The sequence below is a fragment of the Mustela putorius genome, unplaced genomic scaffold (genome assembly GCF_011764305.1).
Source record: "Mustela putorius furo isolate JIRA1106 unplaced genomic scaffold, ASM1176430v1.1 tig00000592_pilon_pilon_pilon, whole genome shotgun sequence".
NCBI classification, from domain to species: Eukaryota; Metazoa; Chordata; class Mammalia; order Carnivora; family Mustelidae; genus Mustela; species Mustela putorius.
Genome location: NW_025421426.1, coordinates 2,376,247 through 2,396,345, shown reverse-complemented (window position 1 = coordinate 2,396,345; position 20,099 = coordinate 2,376,247). Strand labels below are relative to the sequence as shown.

The window sequence follows — 20,099 nt, the reverse complement described above, 5'->3', positions numbered from 1 at the left end:
GACTCCCTGTGTTCTAAGTTCTGCTCCATAAGGAGGTAAAAACAATTAAATTTCTAAATGTTGTTAGTATGTCCCATTTTTCCCATCTGGGTCCAGAACATTTCACCGGACATGCCCTGTAAAGTAAACTTCCAAGGGAAGCTGCTTCATGTTTGCCCCTTGGATTCAGAAATATGACTTCGGACACCACTCCTGCTCTGTATCGAGCTCTGAGCCAGGTGCACGTCAAATTTTCCACCCCTACAAGAACACTCCTGCGTGAGGTTTGTCAACCCGCACGGAATGGCTAAGGCTCAGGGAGGGTGAGTGAACGACCAAGTCACACACCTAGGACATGGGTCCTTTCGGACAGAAACCCCAGTGAGGTCAGTAACCTTCTGTCCGTGTTTTTCTGACGACACCAACATGGAGTTACAGGACGTGAAACGCAAAGGCATTTCGCTGGAGACTTGGGTTCTCAGAGCAAGCGAGCAATAAAAAAATTGCCTACAGTTATCGTCACAGCCCATCTGCAAGCTACATCGTGAAGACAAGTGTCATCCCTCACCCGTCCCCATAGCTCGCCTTCCCTCCGGTGCCGGAGCAGGTTTCCCCTGCGCCACCTGCCTATGAGCAGTTACTCCACAAGTGGTTTTCTCTTCTTCCGAGGAGCGGAGCCATGTGCGGGATCTTCGCCACAAGCGTCCAGCAAGTCTCCTGACCTCTCCATTCTCCCCGTCTTTGCCTTCCGGCTTTTCTTCCCTCCCACTCTCTGCAAAGTATCAGGATGCCACCGAGGGAGGGGACTGCCTGCTCCGTCTATCATTAGGAACCGGTTTCCTAGTCGCATCCGTTAGAATTTGCTCGAGTTGAAGCATTGAGTTGGCCTCAAGGGAGGCAGAACAGGGACTGGAGAAGATGTAGGATAAGGGCCCCTGAATGGCCTGTGCCACTGGTGACGATCATAATCGATCCGAGTCACCTTTACCCTGTGACCAGCACCGTACTCCACCCGGTCTCCCAGGCCTCAGTGACGAGGTTTTATGACTCGCCATGAGTCCTGCCAACAGGATGAATCTGGGCTTCCGTGAGCCACTCTGGGTGGACATCTCTCAGAGCCAGAGGTAGCCCGGGGGGTGGGGGTGTGCATTCTCTAGGGGTTGCCTGAAGAGGGTTGGCCCCAGGGAGAACAAACCCACTTGCTGGGTAAGCTCCGTGCCCAGGGCTCCCCACGGGATCCAGCTGGGCTGGAGCGCTTCCCCCTGCACCCCCCTCCCCAGATTGTACCTGCTTTTGTTCCTCCTCCTACCCTGCTGTGCTCCGTCCCTCAGTCCCTCAGTTCCTCCGGAATCACTTCCTTAATGAATCCTGGTGCCAGGCCCCGCCTCTGGGGCATCTCAGTCATCCAGGAGGGCTTCCTGCAGGAAGCTGGAGCAGAGCTCTGAGTGGCGTATAGAAGAGCAGGTAAAGGAAGAATGTGCCAGGAGGGAAGATGGCAGGAGGAGGGGCCATGGGTGCAAAACCTCGTGGGTCAATAGTGTTGAAGGAATCGGAGAAACTGGCAGAAGCCAGTGTGGCGGGGTGTGGAGGCATCTGGGTGTGGGGGACGTGTGTTGGGGCCCGTGGTTTGGTGCAGCCATATTTTCCAGGACACTGATGTCTGGCTTAAGAAATTGCATCTTGAGGCACCTGGGTGGCTCAGTGGGTTAAATCCTCTGCCTTCGGCTCAGGTCGTGACCCCAGGGTCCTGGGATCGAGCCCCAAATCGGGCTCTCTGCTCGGTGGGGAGCCTGCTTCCCTTTCTCTCTCTCTGGCTGCCTCTCTGCCTACTAGTGATCTCTGTCTGTCAAATAAATAAATAAAATCTTTTTTTTTTTTTTTTAATTTGACAGAGAGAAATCACATGTAGATGGAGAGTCAGGCAGAGAGAGAAAGAGAGGGAAGCAGGCTCCCTGCCGAGCAGAGAGCCCGATGCGGGACTCGATCCCAGGACCCTGAGATCATGACCTGAGCCGAAGGCAGTGGCTTAACCCACTGAGCCACCCAGGCGCCCCAAAATAAATAAAATCTTTTAAAAAATTGCATCTTTACATGAAAGCAATGGGACACCACAGAAGCAAGGACAATACAACAAGTTTTGGGTTTTGAGAAGGCCAAAATGGCCAGTGTACAAAGAACAGACGAGATCACCGGGGAGTGTTTGCGATCATCTGGTGTCAGGTGTGGTTCAGACAGAACTAAATGGGCTTGAAAAATATTGAAAAAAAAAAGGGAAAATTATTTCTCCACTCAAGCGATCATCTTTCTGTAAAACTGTTAGGGAATTCCGCCTTTTTGTCAGACCAGATTTTGTGCTATGGGGCTTGTCAAAGGGCCTTCCTGGGAAAGTCTTCTAGTAAGACGAAGTTTAAAACTGTAAATTTTGATATAACAAATGCAACAAAGAGAAAACCGTCTTAGAATGTTTCAAAACTTTTATTTTCAGATAATTCTAAGAAGGCATATAAATGAGATCTGACAACACATGTAGATTTGCAATTCTAAAAATAATTTTACATTAGGGAGATATCATGCACTTATCTCGGTGATAGGTACAGATTCAAATAAAAAGATATAAATGTATGCTTCTGAAATATCCCCAAAATATAACCTAGAAAGAGAAATCTTTCTCAAATATACAGAAATATATAGTATGTCTTTAAGAAAAGTAGTAGTAAATGTATACAAAAATAAACTGTATGTAAACACATTTTTTTACAAAGTTTTAAGTACGGTGTAAATCTCTATGCATTTTCCATTATGAAACTGTATTTTCTCAAGGAAGTCAAATCACATAAAATGGTTTATATAGTTAATCTCTAATATATGTACACTTTACTACTTTTCTATAGAGGGGAAACCAAAGCATAAGAAGTCACTGAATATTTTTAAACTATAACTGGACATTAGAACATTGTCCTAAACCATAGTTCCTAAATCAAATACCATATATATTTTAAAAAATGACTTTTAAGCAAATTGTCATTACAGCACACACACACACACACACACACACACACACACACAGATACACAATTTAAAAACTGTGGATCTACTTCTTAACACTAGAGGGAAATCCATTAGCTAAATAAAGAATTTCAGAATCCTTTGACAAAATGATGCCATGGTGAATCATTAAGGTCTTCTTAGAGGTTCTGACTTCGTCAAAGTATTTCTTAAAATAGAGTTATTCTCTGATTTCCCAATAATGCTGCAATTTCAAAATGGGAAAAATACGGTTTCACAGAGACCAGATTACTTTAACATATAGCTTTGCTTACGTTGTTTCTAAGTGCTTACTTGTTTATAAGTGTTTCCCCAAATATTACATTAAGCAGAGTTACAATCAACGGATTGCCAGTATTACTGCAAGCCTCAGACAGTTTAGCTAGCCTACGTTAGGTCTTTCATTGTGAAATGTAAATTCACTTTTGAGAAGTAAAGAACCAAGCAGTGAATTTGGTAGGGAAGGAACAGAAACATTTAGTGACTTTGCCAGACTAACTGGAAAATGCCTGGCTTCCTTGTCACGTCACGGAAGGTGCAAGAGAAAGCGGTATTAGGAGTAATTTTACGTAAGCCAAGGTGGTGCTGACATAGGTTCAAGGAAGCCGGCAGTATACTCCTCGGAGTGCCTTGTGTCCCAACAATCTGGTTTCCTGAGTCAGATACAATCTTATTAAATACCATCATCTTTACAGACAGTCAGATGGTGCAGCTTCTAGAACAATTGTACTGAAGAAAGAGTATAAACACCAGGGCCTAACTGTTCTTTTTGTGCTGTTTGATGCTCTGGTGATTGAAGTTAGCTTTCCAGGAATGTAGAAGTCATAAGCACCATTCTTGTGGGAGGGTAAACATTGCTGTTCTTGGTCATGGTTAAAAAAAAAAAAAATCTGGAAAATAAAGTAAAACCCAATTACATATTAAAGAAGTATAAGTAAATGATATTTAACACAGGCTAGCAAATATATACACTTATATTTCAGGGTTTGGTATGCCAAAGAAAGCCCTGTGGTCAGATAAGTCTGGCTACCTGTATTTATAAATAAAGTTTTATTGGAATGGTCCTAGTAGGCAGAATAATGGCTCTGAGGAAATGTGTATGCTCTAATCTCCAGAGCCTGCGAAGTCATGGCAAAAGGAATTTTGCAGATGCGATTATGCTTATGGACCTTGACATGGAAAGATTATCCTGAATGGCAGAAGGAGGAGAGATTCGAAGCCAGGAAAGGGACTCAGGTTGCTCTGGCTAGCTTTGAATATGGAGGAAGAGGTCATGAACTAAGCAAAACTGGGATTAGCTCGCAGCTGCCAGCAAGAAAATAGGGACCTCAGTCCTACAACCTTAAGAAACTAAATTCTGCCAACAACCCAGATTAGCAAGAGAATAGATTCTCCCCTGGAGCCCATAGAAAGGAATGTAGCCTTGCCAGAAGCTCGATTTTAGTCTGGTAAGAGCTGGGCCAGACTTCTGATCTACAAAACTGTCAAGGTAATACATTTATTATTTAATACAAGTTTTAAGCAATTTGTATGTAATTCATTTTAGTAATTTGTTGTAGCAGCGATAGAAAACAAACAAAACAGGTACACCTGTTTGTCGAGAAATTGTGGGAGGCTGCTTTCCAGCCAGAAGGCAGAGTTCAGCGGTCCTGGGGCAGATCTCAAGGCCTGCAAAGCCTATACTATTTGCTAGCTGGTCCTTTACAGAAAGGGTTTGTCCACCCCTGATACTCACACACAACACCCATAAGAGCATCTTGCCTTTACTCAGCACTTAGTGGATGCCAGGATCCAGGGTAAGTATTTGGTAACATATCAACTTTCTAGAGAGATATGATTTTGGTCCCCATTTTACAAATTAAAAAAAATTTTTTTAAATGGCAGCAGAAAGGTTAAGGAACTGTTCCAGGTCCCCAGCCAGTCAGTGGCGAAAAAGGATTCAAACCCAAGTCTCGCTGACTTCGGAGCTCAGCTCACCCCTGGGCCATTCACAGCTGGCCAGATGCTCACCTGAGGCTCTTAGCGCTGGTGGAAGGCGATGGGGAGCTCCCGGCTGGGCACCAGGATGCCAAGATGTAGCATCTGCACTGGCTCGTTGTCCGTGGCCACGATGTCGTATTTGCGGACGATCTGGAACACACATGCACCAAAAAGGCAGAATTACACCCTCTCTCCTCCTGCCTTGTGGAATACGAAAGAGCTCAAGTGCAGAAATGAGAGCTTTACCCAGCAAAGAGCCAAATGGAGCTGGAGCTCAGCTAGTCGCCGACCGATGCACATTCTTTTCCCAACACCAAATGGGAGATGCGCAAAAGGATGAATCTTTTTCTTCTCCTGAAGAAGCCAACGTTCCGGCCTAAACTGGCTTGAATCTTTAAAATTTTCTTCGTTGGATCCCAACACCTGGGTATTTAGCATCAACACTGTCTAAAACACACAGAAACACAAATGGTGTAAAACAACTAGACGGAAACATTTGAACAGCAAAACTGATAAAAGGGACCCCCTTGCAAGTTTAAACGCAACCCACGAGTTTATGATATGGTGATTGCCCATATGTATTTAGTGCTAGAAATAGACCGGGTGATAAAGACGTAAAGAAGTTTAAAATTTAGCATCACATTCTCGTGCCACCCTACGTGGTGGGTTCCACTATTATCCCCATTTTACAGACGAGAAAGCTGAGGCTCACAAAGGTTAGGTAACTCATTCAAGGCTCTGCTTGAAGCTAGATCTCTTTTTTCCCAAACCATTAGTCCTAACACCATACAATGCAACATGTCAGCTATATACTAAGATATACATATTTCCAAAATGAATGTTCTCCCACGGAAAGCGTTTATGGAGATCTGACGGATATTTTGGAAAGTGTATCGTTCAAAGCTCAATAAGGTACAGATTGCACGAATCCTACTTACTCCTTTGGGTAAAGTGTATTCACCCAGAACCGTTGCCTTGTCAAGCGTCCGAGTTGTGAACGGCACACTTGGGGTGAGTCTGAAAAAACAAAATTAAAATGTAAAGGTGAGCACAGACCAATCTCTAGATCAAATAGCAGTGGGGATGGAGATACTGGTTAAATAAGTAATTCCTGCATAAGTTCAAACTCAAAAAGGGAGCATGATCACAACTCTCACATAGTAGTTCTATCTCTTTCTTTTTTTTAGAAAGAAAGTTTTATTTTATTTAATTCATTTATAAATGGGGGGGGGGCAGAGAAAGAATCTTAAGCAGGCTCCAAGCCCAATGCTGAGCCTGACACTGGACTTGATCTCACAACTCCAAGATCATGAGCTGAACTGAAATCAAGGGTAGGACACCTAATCGATTGAACCCCCAGACATCCCGAGAGGTTCTGTCTCTTTCTTCCCCAAATTTATACCTCCTGTTTTTATTCCTTATTGTATTGGTTAACTCCCCAGTAACTGCTTAGGAGCTGATTTTTTCCTGTTTCATTCTGGACTGCAAATGTGTGTGTTTCCCGCATCACCCTTAAGCCTGACTTTTGTTCTAAGTTTCTCCTTTCTGCCCTTCCTGAAGTGAAAGCTATCTTTTTCCCAATCCTAAAATGTTGTGAGTTTTGTTTTCCAGAAAGGGTGTAAAAAGAATTTCCAAAGAGCATTTTATCCCAGAGGCTCAAAGACAAAGATGCCTCTTTGTCTTATCAAATAATAATATGATTTTCTTGCTAAATTTCTTTTCATATCCTTCAGTTATGCCCCTAACCTTAATTAGAGCTTATAGCATTCATTAGACTATTATTATTCCTGATTGAAAGGGGAGGACACTGACTTTCTAGAGATTTATTAGAATTTGCCCAAATGATTTAGGAAACGAATAATAGTGAAAGAATATGGTCCTAATGCTTATGTATTTATTTATTTTGCAGTTTGTTAAATGTTTCTGAGTCGACGATGGGTGTCTTGGGTGTGGAGACCCCTCATTGTATATTTAAGAGAATGGTTTTCCAGCGTATCTGTGTTGGCTTAAGCATGTGTTCTCACCTCATAGATTCTTTCAAACAGGCTTTTAAATACGGCATATTCCTCAAATCCTCTGCCCGTGGCATCTGATTTTCAGGCAATACACTCCGAATTTCCTTAAGAAGCTTTTGCTGCACATGGGGGTTACGGGATAAATTGTAGAGAATCCACATTAAGCTGTTTGCTGTCTGAAAGGCAAATGGACATAAACTTGAGTTTCTGCAAATAAACTGCCTCAAAACCATTATGAGCTGAACGAAAGCTGATGCCTACACCATATGGTATTTGAAAAGTCAGCTTTATTTTAGAAAATAATGCCAATTAAGGATAGTTTAATCAACATAGGCTCTTTGAAATAATCAGCTGCATTAGGACACTTACAATTCAGTTTGATACAAAAATTGTCTGAACACAAAAGAAGCATGTGGAACTGGTGACAGGAGAGCGTCAGTTTCCAGGTGTGATAAGGCTTTATTGTTGCAAGATGTTACCACTGGGGGAAGCTGCCGGAAGGATCCAAGGGGCTCCCCTCTATTTTTCCTTAGACCTGCAGTGACTCTATAATTATCTCAAAATAAAAAAAGCGTTTAATCAAAAGTTGCTTAATACAGAAAATGAATAGTATACCTCGGTGGGAAGAGAGGGAAGGAGATCATGGCAGTGTTGCTAATGAGTTTTTGTCTTTTTGTTTTTTTTTTCTTTTTATTTAAAGACTTTATTTATTTACTTAACACACAGACAGAGATCCCAAGTAGGCAGAGAGGCAGGCAGAGAGAGGAGGAAGCAGGCTCCCCGCTGAGCGGAGAGCCCGATGTGGGGTTTGATCCCAGGACCCTGGGATCATGACCCGAGCCGAAGGCAGAGACAGAACCCACTGAGCCACCGAGGCACCCCTGAAGTTTTTCTTTTTAATTTTACAGTGAAAATGAACAAGAAGCTGCATTTCTGGAATTTAAAAGGGAGGGGTTTTTCTTTTGTCACACCCTAAAAAGTTACAACAAAAACGAAAAAGCCTTATCTATGAAACCCTGGGTTTCAGCCATAGGCAAAGAGCGCTGGCAGGAGGGTGCCCACACCAAAATAAGAAATTCTGGCACTGAGTCGAGTATTTGAAGGAATCAGCCACAGTTTCTGACAGAGGCTCATGGTCTCTTAAGTGTCATGCTTTGCTTCCTTTCCAAAGGCAACAAGAGGATAGAAAATACTGGCTGAAATAGCCAGTGTAGCTTTTAGCTTCATAATAGTCACCGAGGGTAGTCATATGTATTTGTTTTTAGGCTTTTTTTTTAGCTAATGTAAGCCAAATATTCCTGTAAAAATGGTCATCGCAGACACGAAGACGGTTTTGCTAAGTGCCATGTACCCCTGACATACAGGAGCAAAGTTTGAGATGATTCGGAGCCAATGGCATTTACTATTTTGGGAAGAAGATGCCTTCAAGGCAGGCTTCTTCATGTCAGAGGAGCGGTAGCCTCAGCTGCGAATGAACTGAGGGCGGCATTATTACAAGAGTCCAATTGACAAAACAGGAAGAGGGTGTAGCCACCAAATTAGATACACTTTCAAATTTCTCTGATTTTTCCAAAAGTGACTTCCAGAATTGCCAGGACTAAAAAAGAAACATTTAATCTTATCAGCGGGGCCTTTACCACAAGTACCAAATAGAGTTTCCAAGAGGCAGATAACAGTAGTTTTCTCCAAAGCCTTGTAAGACCGCCTGGGCCTCTTACGGTAACTGCAGGGACTGAAAATGTCCTGGGAAACCTCGCAGGCACTACCTATCCCGGCTTGACCTCCGTGGAGGAGATCCGTCTCGCAGCCGGCCTCCGGGCTTCTGCTCTGCCTCCTTCAGAGCCTTCTTTCACAATACAAGCCAGAGCCTTCCTTTCAAAACATAAATCTGATCAGGCTACTCCCTTGCTTATGATACCCCAAGGGCTTTCCATCACAGGTGTAATAAAATCCTAATGGCTTACTAAGGCTTCTGGTTAATATGGCCCCTTGACTTCTCCAGCGTCTACCTGACCACACTTGCTAGGTCTCCAGCTCCCACTGTCTTTCTGCTCCAGGACCCTTGCACATGCTGTTTCCTCTGCCTGGAGAGCTCTTCCACCAAATCTTCCCCTGGCTGCCTCTCTCTCATCATTTCAGTCGGCTTCAGGATCACTTCCTCGGAGAGGAACCCTGTCCCCTCTCCATCTCCTTCTAACCCATCACTCAGAAGGTTTCCTCCATGTCTCCTATCATCAATTGAAATAATCCTATTTACTGGTATATCTACACATTTCTAGTTGGACTTCCCTCCCCACAGTTCCGTTCCATGAAGGCCATGGCCTTGGCCTCTCGTTCACGGTGGTCCCTCAAGCACCTGGAACAGTGCCAAGCACACAGTAGGCACTCAGTCGTTTCTGAATCCTTTCTTTTATTCATCAAGTATTTGTTGAGCACCTCCTTTATGCTAAGTACTATTCTAATCCTAGAAATACGGAAGCCGACAAAACCAAGTCATCTCCCATGGAGATCACATTCCCGCTGAAAACAAAAGATACTCAGTGAACCTTTACTTTTATCACTCTAAGGAGCCTCTTAGGTTAAGTGACTTAGTATGACGGTGAACAAAATGAATTCCTCCTTTTAACAGCCTTCTGGAGCATGAGGAGAAATTAAGACCTTAATGCCCCCACCCGATATAGAAAACCCTACTTCATCTTTGGGTGCAAAACATGAAAGAAAGGGGAAACATGGAAAGAAATGAACCAGGACATATTTTTCTTAGCAGTTATAGGTGTATGAACTGTTGGGTCACGAGGAATATTAGTACACGTCTTTCCAGTGATGGTGCAAAGAACAGATGGAAGACCGTCAAACCCACCGGAACCCCTGTCAGAATTTGTGGAGTCTGATTGGATTGTGTACCTGCCAGGAGAACCCAGCACACTGGGGACAGAATCTTGGTATTTCAAATTGGTTATTTCATATAAGTCAAAAGCAAGTTTTCCTGGACTCACTATGTTTATGTTTTTAATCAGAAAAAAATAAATGGACTAGCAGATAGTAGCAATATTTTTAGAGTAACAACCATAGTCAGGCACTTCGGGGGCAAAGTCCACAACCTTTTAGAACATACTCAATTTTTAGAAGTCCTTTTATGATGTGGCATTTTACTGCCTCTGAATTCCCGTAACAACCTGTGTCTTTATCATGGCACTTGACTTTCCCCTCCAGAGCTCATGAATTCACCTGCTATCACCTGTTGAAGGACCAAGGCTGTGCCCTGGGTCTCCCACAGCATCTCGTAGGAGACTGTTGATTTCTGCTAAGTCACTGCTCAGTTAATCCTTGTGGACTGAGTGAGTTGAAGGAGTATTTAAAATTCATCCTGAAAAAGATTTTCCAGCTCATTCATTTAGCGAACTGACATCAAGCCCCTTACCGTTTCTACGGCGGCCAGCTGGAGCTCTGTGACTGCTGCATACAATTCTTTCTTGGACAGCTCATTATGGTGATAAATATCACAGAGGAAATCTGCGCTGGGCTGCTCAGAATGTTTTTCTAAGCGATTGTCGACACAAGATTTGACTATTGGAGAAGAGAAGAGGGAATGGAAGTCAGGTGACAGTAACGAGAAAGAATGCCAGAGAACCGCAGATAAAATCCTCCCCGTGACACTAAAAGGCCTTTTCAGGGACACTGACCATTTCTTCAAGGAGCTCATGTTGCCTTGTCGTTAAGAAACCAAGGATGGATCGGGGCCCAAGGGGGCAGCGCTCCTCAAACTTTAACATGCTGAAGAGTCACCGGGGCATCTTGCTAAAGTGCAGATTCTGAATCAGGGGTCTGGGGCAGGCCTGGAAGTCTGCATTTCTAATGGGCTCCCAGGTGCTGCTGCCACTGCTCTCAGGTCATGGTTTCAAATAGTAAGAGCTTAGAGTTTGGAAGAAATTGTCACGAGACAGAGATGGGATTTGGGTCTGTTGTCAGGATCCGAACTTGCACCCAGATCCAGGTGTCTGGCTGATGTGGTCACGCACGAATACAGGCAGGGTGGGACTTGGCTCCCAAATCTGGACGGCAGGGGAGGAGAGAAGCTCCCCCAGTGTCACCAAACGTAAACACACGCGAACACACACACACTCAAGGGCAGTGCCCTGCATGCTGACGATGGTAGCAGAAATTTCTAACATTCGTAGAGAATGTTCTAGACCCATGTCTCCCTCATATCAATCCCCTAGGCAAGCCGCCACCGGAATAATACTAACAGCGAGGTTGACAGTAATAACGACGACCGTAAGCGGTAGAGCAGCTAAAGCTAGAGCTTTGGGAGCCCTTCGGTCTGGCTTCAAACCCTGGCTTTTGCCATCAGCCAGCATGTCATCCTGACAAAGGCACTTCTTTGTGCCTCAGTTCTGTCCCTCAGGGCTAATAGACGACCTACTTGATAGGGTTGTTGGTGAGAATTAAATGAGTATATGGTTCTGTGTGTATAAAAGATATGACATGGTATGATATGATATAGATCCTCTTACTAGTACATATTGGTAACTCATAGGACCAATATTCTCCTTGTGATGTGGCAGAAATAGCTCAGAATCATTAGGTATCGAGATAAGTCAGGTTTTTACATTATCTGCATTAGACCTAGAAACAGCCGCATTGAGGTAAGTATTATTATTGTCGTTATTAGCCTCTTTGAGAGACAAGACTTCTGAGGACGAAGGTGACACAGCACATTTGGTCAACCTGCAACCTCAATGACAGAGCTGGGATTTGAATCCAGGTATCTCTGACTCCAGAGCTCTTGCTTTTAACCACCTCTAGCTCCCAAAGACTACACAAAGCCATCTTTTCCTTAGAATTTCCTATACCAGGGGGATTCTAAACTCATGTTTCCAAAGCTGGAAACAATCAGGAGAGGCAACTCCATCAAAGGATCAAGGTCATGAAGTCAAGAAGATCATTCCAGCCTTCTGGCAGCAGCTCCAGAGATGGGGCTGGGAGGGGTGTGTGTGTGTGTGTGTGTGTGTGTGTGTGTGTCACATTACCTGATTTGAAAATGGTGTCCCAGGCCAGCGTGTGGGCCTGCCACACCTTGGTATTGAGGCTCTTGTGCAGCTCGACTGGGGTCACCATCATCCTTCCAAACGTGCTCATCATCTGTGAGGAACACAGTGCCTTTCATTCCGGTAACTACCTCTCAGAGACCACTGTCACATGGGAGAAGAGCGCCCTACATGACCCACACCCCGTGCTTCCACAAAGACAGAACTCTCCCCATCCCGTGCTGGGCGCAGAGCCCTCCCCCGCCTTGATGGCACAATGAAAATAATCTTCGGGATGATTTTCCACTGGATGTGCTTAGTAAAAAAATGTGATCTTGGGACCTACACATTTAAAAAGAAGGAGAAAGAAGGAAAACCATCTCTTCCATATTGACTTCCCTTTCCATTAATTTCCCCATGTCCAACATTTTGACACCAGTTTCACGGAATCTATCACATCCATGTGGGATCAAAACGATTCAAAAATATTACCTCTGAACATTTTCAGACTCTTTTTCAAACAGTATTTTAATTGACTGTCTTTTAACTGAAATACCTATTTAGACGTGCCTCGACGATGATGTAGCGTGATTCCTGGTTTACGAGCACACGTGCACATACACACGTGAAAACATACAATGCGTTGAAATGAACACTTAACTAGTGTAATAAAATAGGTGTGGGGAAACGGGATGCACGTGCGTGAAGTTCTGTAAATCGGGAAACCTGCTCTCCTGGGGGGATGCTTACTGTTTTGATGGCCATGATGAAGTTCAAAGCTTCATCCCCTGCATCCTTCTGGAGGAGTCCAAACCTCTTCTCATAAAGCACAAGGCAGATGCCTGTCATTTAAAATAATCAAGAGTTACGCAATCGCAGCAGCACTGAGGTCTGTGAGTAGCGGGCTATTAAAAGTTTGAATCCATCTTTTGTAAGAGCGAGGTCTTTTCTAAGAGGAAAGGGAAAAAGGCTGTGAGAAAGGGGCATGACACTCTTCTCACCTTCTAGAAGTTGTCTCCATGTCCACTGACCCTACCTATCCTCTGCAGAACCTCCTAGTCAGAAATGCCATGGTGAAAATACAGCCATGTTTATACACGAATGAATGTCTCCTAATGCTTGCTTTTGTCAGAGCTTGTCATCGATATTATGTGTAGCAGACACTGTTAATGGCCTCCCTGATACTCATTCTCCCCCATTTCTTCCTTAAGAGATCTCCGATTTTATTTAGAGCGATAGTGTATCAACCTTCAGGCAATGAGACTGGATTGATCCAAGACTCTGGTGACATTCCTGTTCCCTGATTTCCCCAGGCTTTCCTGTCACAGCCTGAGACGCGGCATGACCCAGGTCTGGCCAATGAGGCTTAAGGAAAATACTCCTTTGCTTTCTTAATAAAAGGGGCAAGTACAGCTGGCTTTGCTCCTCCCTCTTTTCTTCTTGTTTTTGCCTGGAATGCAGAGGTGAGGCCGGGAAGGGTAGCAGCCATTTTGCAACAAGCCAACCAGTTAAGGATGAATGAGCAAAAAGATGGAGAGTACTCAGGGACATCGCTGAGTGCCAGCTGTGGACTGCCCTCCTCGAGACGTCTCATAACGCTGAACAATAATTTTTAAACCGCCGATCTTCTTTGACTTGCAAAGACATGCATTCGATACTCCTTCATTCGGGTATTTCCAGTGGACAATTTCCAAAACATACACTTCCTTTCTCCTCTCTAATCATTCCCTTGCTTTATTCTCCTCCCCTTTCCCTTAACACCTTCAGTGGTTTTCTTCTTTGCATGGAGCTTTCTAATGTGCTGAGATAGTCAAATGGTCTCTCTTTAAAGTGAGGCTGAATTGATGGTGGAGACAGGTCACAGCAAAAGGCTCCACCCTGGAGACCCTCTCCAACCCTCCCATCTGCAGCCAGAGTGAGCCTCCCAGCAAATCAGTCCCAGCCACCTTCTGGTTAAAAGCCCTCTATACCTCTCCCAGGTACTTCCAAGCTCAAAGCCAAGTTCCCATCCCTGGTTTACAAGCTTTGGCCCCCGTGCTCCTCCCATCCGCTCCCTCGCCTTGCCTCTCCCTTGTTGGTCATGCTCTGGTCATTCTGAACATCTTCCTGTTCCTTCAACAGAATCTTCTCTGCTCCTTCCTTGACCTCCACCTGGCGAACTCCTACTCATCCACCAGGCCCCAGCTGATATGGCACCACCGCCACGAAGCAGTCCCTGGCCGAGCTTAGCTGAGGCAGCTCTCTCAGATTCTTCCACAGCCTCAGACCTCCTCAGTCAGGTGCCTACCTATTCCATGGAAACAGCTTCCTTGCCTGCATCCGCACGGGGCAGCCTCCTGGTCCAGGCAGAGCTCTGCTTTTTGTTCCTGCAGTGCTCCTCAAAGAAAGGGATCATCCTCTTTTCTGTTTGGAACCCTCCATGGCTCCCCATCTGACTCAGACTGAAAGCTCAAGTTCTGGCCAGAACCTACAGCCCTTGGCTTGGTCTTCCTCACCCCTCTTTCCCTTCCCTTACCATCCACGCACACCAGCAAACTGGAAGCCTGGGAGACATCACTCATGTTTCCACCTTGGGGATATTTGGCCTTCCTGTCTCCACAGTCTGGAACCATCTTCCCACGGATGCCCCATGGCTTGCTCTGTTAGGTCTCCCGTTAACTGTCTCCTTCCCAAAGCAGACCTGCCTCCTCTGGGCACCTAGGTTCTTTCTTGAATCCCTTACCCCTTGGAAAAATATATCTTAAAGTGTGTTTACTTATTGATCGTCAACCCTACTAGACTCGAAGCTCCACGGGAACACAGACATTGCCTGTTTTGTTCACTGCTGTGTCTCTAAATCTAAACACAGTGCTGGGCACATAGCAGGTGTTCAATAAATGTTTGTTGAATGACTACATAAACAACCCATAGTGCAAAGCATAACTTGAGTGCCTGAAAGCATGAGAAGACTGCACAAATGGCCCTTCCTTGCCAGCAACAGTGTATGATTATAGAAGAGTTATTGACAGAGTCACTAGGAAATCAAACAAACAAGACAGTAAACAACTTACTTTCAAATGACCATTTGTTCAATTCGCTGTATAAGTCTTCAATGTGGCCCCTCTCATCACAGAGCTCATCTATTCTACCCATAAAATCAGCCAACACCTTAAAAGAAAGAAACCACGGAAGATACATTTCAGTCATTGAAGGAAAACACAAGTATAAAGGCTCAGTAAGCTAATTTCAGGCCTTGCTACTTTGTTTACTCACTGCCTGTGATGTTATTCCTTCTGAAGCAACACTAATTATATATTCTCCCTGGGGGCTCACCTTCTGTCCTAACAACCTTGTCCCAGGTTATTTTCTCAGCTTTTCCTGAAACCATCCTAAAGCTTAGGTTTCCGCTTCGGATCTAAATTTAAGAAAAGGAAAACATTTCTTCTAATCAGAATGGGGACGAAGCCATGAAGGAGGAATCAGCCAAGTGTTTGTTGGCACAACCCATCAAGCCCCGTGAGGTCTGCCACTTCCATATATCTGGGCCAGCAAACGTCTCTTTACTGGTTGGTATTGTTCAAGCGTGTTGAACTTGGAAGCAGAAAAATCCACAAATTTGGGACACAGCTCCTGCACCAAATAGCTCTGTGACCTGGGACAAGTTACATAAGGGCTCTCGATGCCAGCTGCCAAAATCAGGGTTTTTGATGACTAACATATCACATTTAACAAGGCTTGTATCATACCAAGGACCACGCGAAGTGTGTTATCTTAGCTGATCCTCACTACGGCCCTGTGAGGTAGAAAGTACTGTCATTACTCTCCTTTCCTGCCTAACAGAGGTGAGAACAGGCTTCGAGGGGCTGAGGTGCTCGCCCTTGGACAGGTAGCTGGAAAGTGGCCACGCTGGGGTCTGGAACAAGGTAAGTGTGACTACAAAGCCCATCTGTGTAACCAATGGCTGTTTTGAGTTTGTCCACATAGCTTATTAAAAAAAGACTATTGAAAAAAACTCCAGAAATTTCACATTAACCTATGCAATTTTCACTACTTATCAAAAAAAATATATATAATGATTAAATCTGGAGACCCTGGGTCTGCATTCCCATGTGGCAGTCATTTGCTGGAGCTGGGGCTGCTGTCCCTTCTAGAAAGGGCACGCACTGTTCTGTTTGTTAAAATCCCTGCTGGGCCTTCCTTCCACCTGTATATGAATTAACTGGCCACTGAAACCTTCTGGGTTTGTAATCTTACACCTATCTGATCCTATCTGGATTCAAGTTCAGTTCCAAATAAACACCCAGAGTGATTAGAAGTAAAGAGAATACTGTATGCTTAAATCCCTCCCTCTTATGCCTTTTGTTGACTAAAGGATAATGTCTAAATGCCTTACCGTGGTACAGAAACATTAAGAGCTGCCCTCTGTCCAGCATCATTTCAGAGAAAGCCTTGCCACTTGGCTGCACTGAATATACTATTCTCTGAACGCACCGTGCTATCTCATGCCTCCCTATTTTCAGCAAGCTACTCTCTCTGCCTGAATGCCTTTCTCCAACTTCGGTCTTGAAGGCTCCTATTTATCCAGCAAAACCCAGCTCAAATGGCCTAGGAATTTTACAAGCATTATCTCATTTAATTCCCCCAGCAAATTTGTGGAATGGGAGCTGTCACGCCCAGTGCATAGATTGGGAAAGTGAAGCTTAGGGAAGCTAAGGGACTAATCAAGTCAAGTTACAGAGTTCGGGGGTGGAGGGCTGAGATCCAAACTCAAGGCTGTTGTCTATCGCAGTCTCTGCTTATAATCATTCCCTTATTGAGAGGTTACTTTACAAAAGAGTGAAGGAAGGACGAATGAGGGTTTGGGGAGGAGGATGTGGAGAAGAGTAGGAAGAAAAGGAAGACCCCTGAACCATCAAATTGCTTGCACTTTGTAGCTATGACTTGAAGTTCCATAAACATCTCTCCCTCCCCAGGAGACCCCTAGAAAGCTGCTCCCAGTCTGCAAACCTCATTGATTTTGTTGTCCAGCTTCATAATTTCTACTGGCTTCATGAGTTTTTTCTGAAAAGCACTCCGGACCCTCTGCCAGTCTTCTCCTTCCCTAGGAGAGAAGCAGAATTATATTTAGGGCAAATTGAAAGGAAAAGAAAGGAGAAGCAAAGACACACACCACCACCACCCCCAGTTCTGCAACTATGTGAACCATATAATCAAATGAACACAGAATCATGGCAAGAGCTCTCCAGAGGATGTGAGCATTGGAATATTTGGGGCTGGTTTGACAACAGAATGAAAAACCACCTTCCCTCCCCACCAGAGATGACGCCAGAAAGGTGAAGTCCAGGTAATTTGGGCTCAGGGCTTTTGAGGTGCCCTGGCCAGGGCTGATCTGGGAGGCCCCATGCCTCCATTCTCAGCAGGAAGAGTGGGCACCAGAACCTCCCCTTCATCAGCAACTGAGAGCTGTTTGAGGAAAATTTTTCCTCTCTTAATCCATTGACTTGGGTTGAAAGTCACAGTCACAAAACACCTCAATCCTAGAATTCTGTCATTGCCTCCAAATAATACACAGTCAGAGGTTCACTGGAGCTGTAAAAGTCTGTTCTAATTATCCACTTTCTTCCTGACCCCATACCAGACCACACAGCCTGTGATGCACCACGCATTACTATGGCTTTTAATTCCAGTAATCATACCTGAAAAATATAACTATTTGGCATTACAATTTGAATTTTTTTAAAAGCGATAACTTGTTAAATGCTAACAATTAGAAAGCAGAGGAGTCCGATCACATAATGGCATTTATGTATCTAAAAGAATGCCACTGTGATGTCCTACCTTTCTGACTAGACTGGGGTCTTTCTGGAGGGGGAACGGGTGCCCTCCAGATAGGAAGGTAGCTGTCAAAAGCAAAAGAAGTTAATTTCTGGCTTGTGACCTCCCAAGAGGGGATTACAGGCGATCGTAAGGGATAACTTTGTATATAATACGTTGGCCTGGCAGGCTGACTTCCGAACCTCAACCCGCCCAAAAGTCCGAACACCACGATGTGGGTAACGCTTTTTCATTGAAAAGGCACGGCCCTGCCCGGTTGCCAGAAAGAAGGCAGGTGTTGGGTGCACAGTGCGGCTCTTCTCAGCCCACTCTGATCTAGCAAGCATTCGAGACTGCCCCGGGTGCAGGCTTTCGTGTTCCCCCGGCGTACGGGGGAACAACCGCTGGAAACCCTCTCCCAGTTTTCCAGAGCGTCAGCTCCAGCCCCCATCCTGCCTCTTGGACTCACAGGATCAGCAGCCCGTAGCCCTCCTTGCGATAGTCGCGATAGGCCTTCCAGGGCTTGATCTCCAGCCGCTGCGGGTACGCGCTCTCCGTGCGGTACAGCGCTTCCAGCAGGCACGGCGAGCCCAGGTGCACCGAGTCGAAGGAACCCAACTTCATGCGGAAGATCTTGCCGTACTTCCTATGGTACTCCGCCTGCAGCCGGCCGCACCGAGTCAGCGCGCATCCCTCGCAGTCCCGGGAGCGCTCCTCCCGCCTCCCGGGGCCGCCGCTACCGCCACACTCGAGCGCACTGTGCGCCCGGGCCGCCCGCCCCGCCGAGGGTTTGGAGCGCAGGGCAGGGAGGGGAGAGGGAATTGGGGCGCGACGAGGCATTTACCAGCGTGTCGTGCTGTTTCTTGAGGCCCCCCTTCCAGAGAATCTCCGGCAGGCTGCCCAGCAGCGGCCAGTTGGTGGGGCCCGGCAGCGCGGCCGCGTCCTGCGCCTCGCCGGGTTCCATCAGCGGGCAGAGGGGCACCTCCCGCGGCCCGGGGGGTGCGCACGCCGCGGACGTCACGGGTCTGGGTGGCTGCCCCAGGTGGCGCAGCTGCTGGAGGAAGGCGACAAGGGAGCGGCTCTTGCCGATGGGGGAGCTCATGGCAACGGGGGACACCGGGCTCTTGGAAGTGCGCGGGGACCGGGAAACGAGACTTGGCTAAAGAGGGGCCGGCGGGATCTGGGGCTTTGGCGATTCTGGGTGACAGGGGCAAAGAGGGCCCGCAGGTGCGATGGAGGGCGCGGCAGAGGAGCCGGGAGAAGAAAGGACCTTCGGCAAGGATGCTTGGTGCTGCCGCGTGCGGCAGCCTCAGGGCGCGGGTGCGGCCGAGCGTTGGCCCCAAGGGCTGGAGGGGTGCCTCTGGGGGTTGGTGTCTCTTGAAGAGGATGGGAAGGGGGACGTGGGTCCGCCTGTGGATCTGCGAGGCGGACGTCCAGGTCTGGGGCGGCGAAGAGGAGGTGTCAGGGAGCGTGGAGAGATGCTGCTCGGCGCGGCGGTTTCCTCCGATCCCTCTCCACGCTCCATGCCCAGGGACCATGTATTTATGGAGACAGGGTAGGCCCTGGGTGGCCAATGAGCACGCCGAGTAGGGCGGAGAGGGCCCGGCTGGCCTGGCTCGCAGGGACGCGGGACCCGGGGCGGGGGGGGGGGCAGGGCTGGGGGTGGAAATAGGATGGAGTCAGCGAGGTGAGCGAGGGCGCCTGGGCTTCGGGTGACGGGTGCGCTGCTCCCCGGGCGGGAGCGCGGCGGACTCCACCCGGAGTTCACCGGGTGTGCGCCCAGCGCGCCTCCCCGCCCTGCCCCGGCGGGCAGGAGCCGACAGTGGCGGCCGCGCGGCAGCCCTGCGCTTGCACAATCGCGCTGCCGGGCGGGCGAGGTCTCCGAGTGCGGCCGGGGGAAGGCTGCCGGCGCCTGTTGGGGAGCCCCCGGAGCCCGCAGCCCTCCGGGGAGCCAGTGCTTGCCAGCCGGGACGGAACTCTTTTTGGAGGAAGGTTGGCTTTCTGGGCCTCCCAAGGTGGAGGTGCTGGAGACTTAAGTGAAAGGCATCCAGAGAGGGCATTTCACCTTCGGGTGTTCACTTGGGCCAGGCGAGCCCGATGGGTTTGTGGTTTCCTCCCTGGGGGCTTCATTTTTTGGTTGTTAGGAAGATTTAATGGATTACCATAGGTAAAGCACCACCCGCAGAGCCTGGCGGGTAGTCAGCACCCATATAGTTTTGTTACCCCTCTGGGGAGTTAGGAAACGCGGTGAAAGCGAGGT

General features: G+C 46.9%; 1 protein-coding gene across 1 annotated transcript; it reads right to left on the bottom strand.

The window, feature by feature from the left end:
* Window positions 1-2,435: 2,435 nt before the first annotated feature.
* Window positions 2,436-19,368, bottom strand: LOC101678691 (1,25-dihydroxyvitamin D(3) 24-hydroxylase, mitochondrial). Its single transcript, XM_004759878.3, has 12 exons — window positions 18,684-19,368; window positions 18,309-18,499; window positions 17,033-17,126; window positions 15,097-15,193; window positions 12,797-12,888; window positions 12,050-12,161; window positions 10,441-10,586; window positions 7,029-7,195; window positions 5,943-6,021; window positions 5,251-5,451; window positions 5,035-5,154; window positions 2,436-3,914 (listed from the first exon to the last, which is right to left on the bottom strand). The coding sequence occupies exons 1-11, from the start codon at window positions 18,939-18,941 to the stop codon at window positions 5,044-5,046; spliced, it is 1,548 nt and encodes a 515-aa protein (XP_004759935.1). The 5' UTR covers window positions 18,942-19,368; the 3' UTR covers window positions 2,436-3,914; window positions 5,035-5,043.
* Between the last annotated feature and the right edge of the window lie 731 nt (window positions 19,369-20,099).

Bases quoted from the DNA above. Each gene is read 5' to 3' on its own strand.
- LOC101678691 (XM_004759878.3), bottom strand. From the start codon at position 18,941: ATGAGCTCCCCCATCGGCAAGAGCCGCTCCCTTGTCGCCTTCCTCCAG. The intron at 17,127-18,308 runs GTGAGTCCAAGA...CTTCTCTCCTAG, and splicing joins GGCTACGGGCTGCTGATCCT to GGAAGGAGAAGACTGGCAGA. The intron at 15,194-17,032 runs GTTTGCAGACTG...CTTTCTTTTAAG, and splicing joins TGGACAACAAAATCAATGAG to GTGTTGGCTGATTTTATGGG.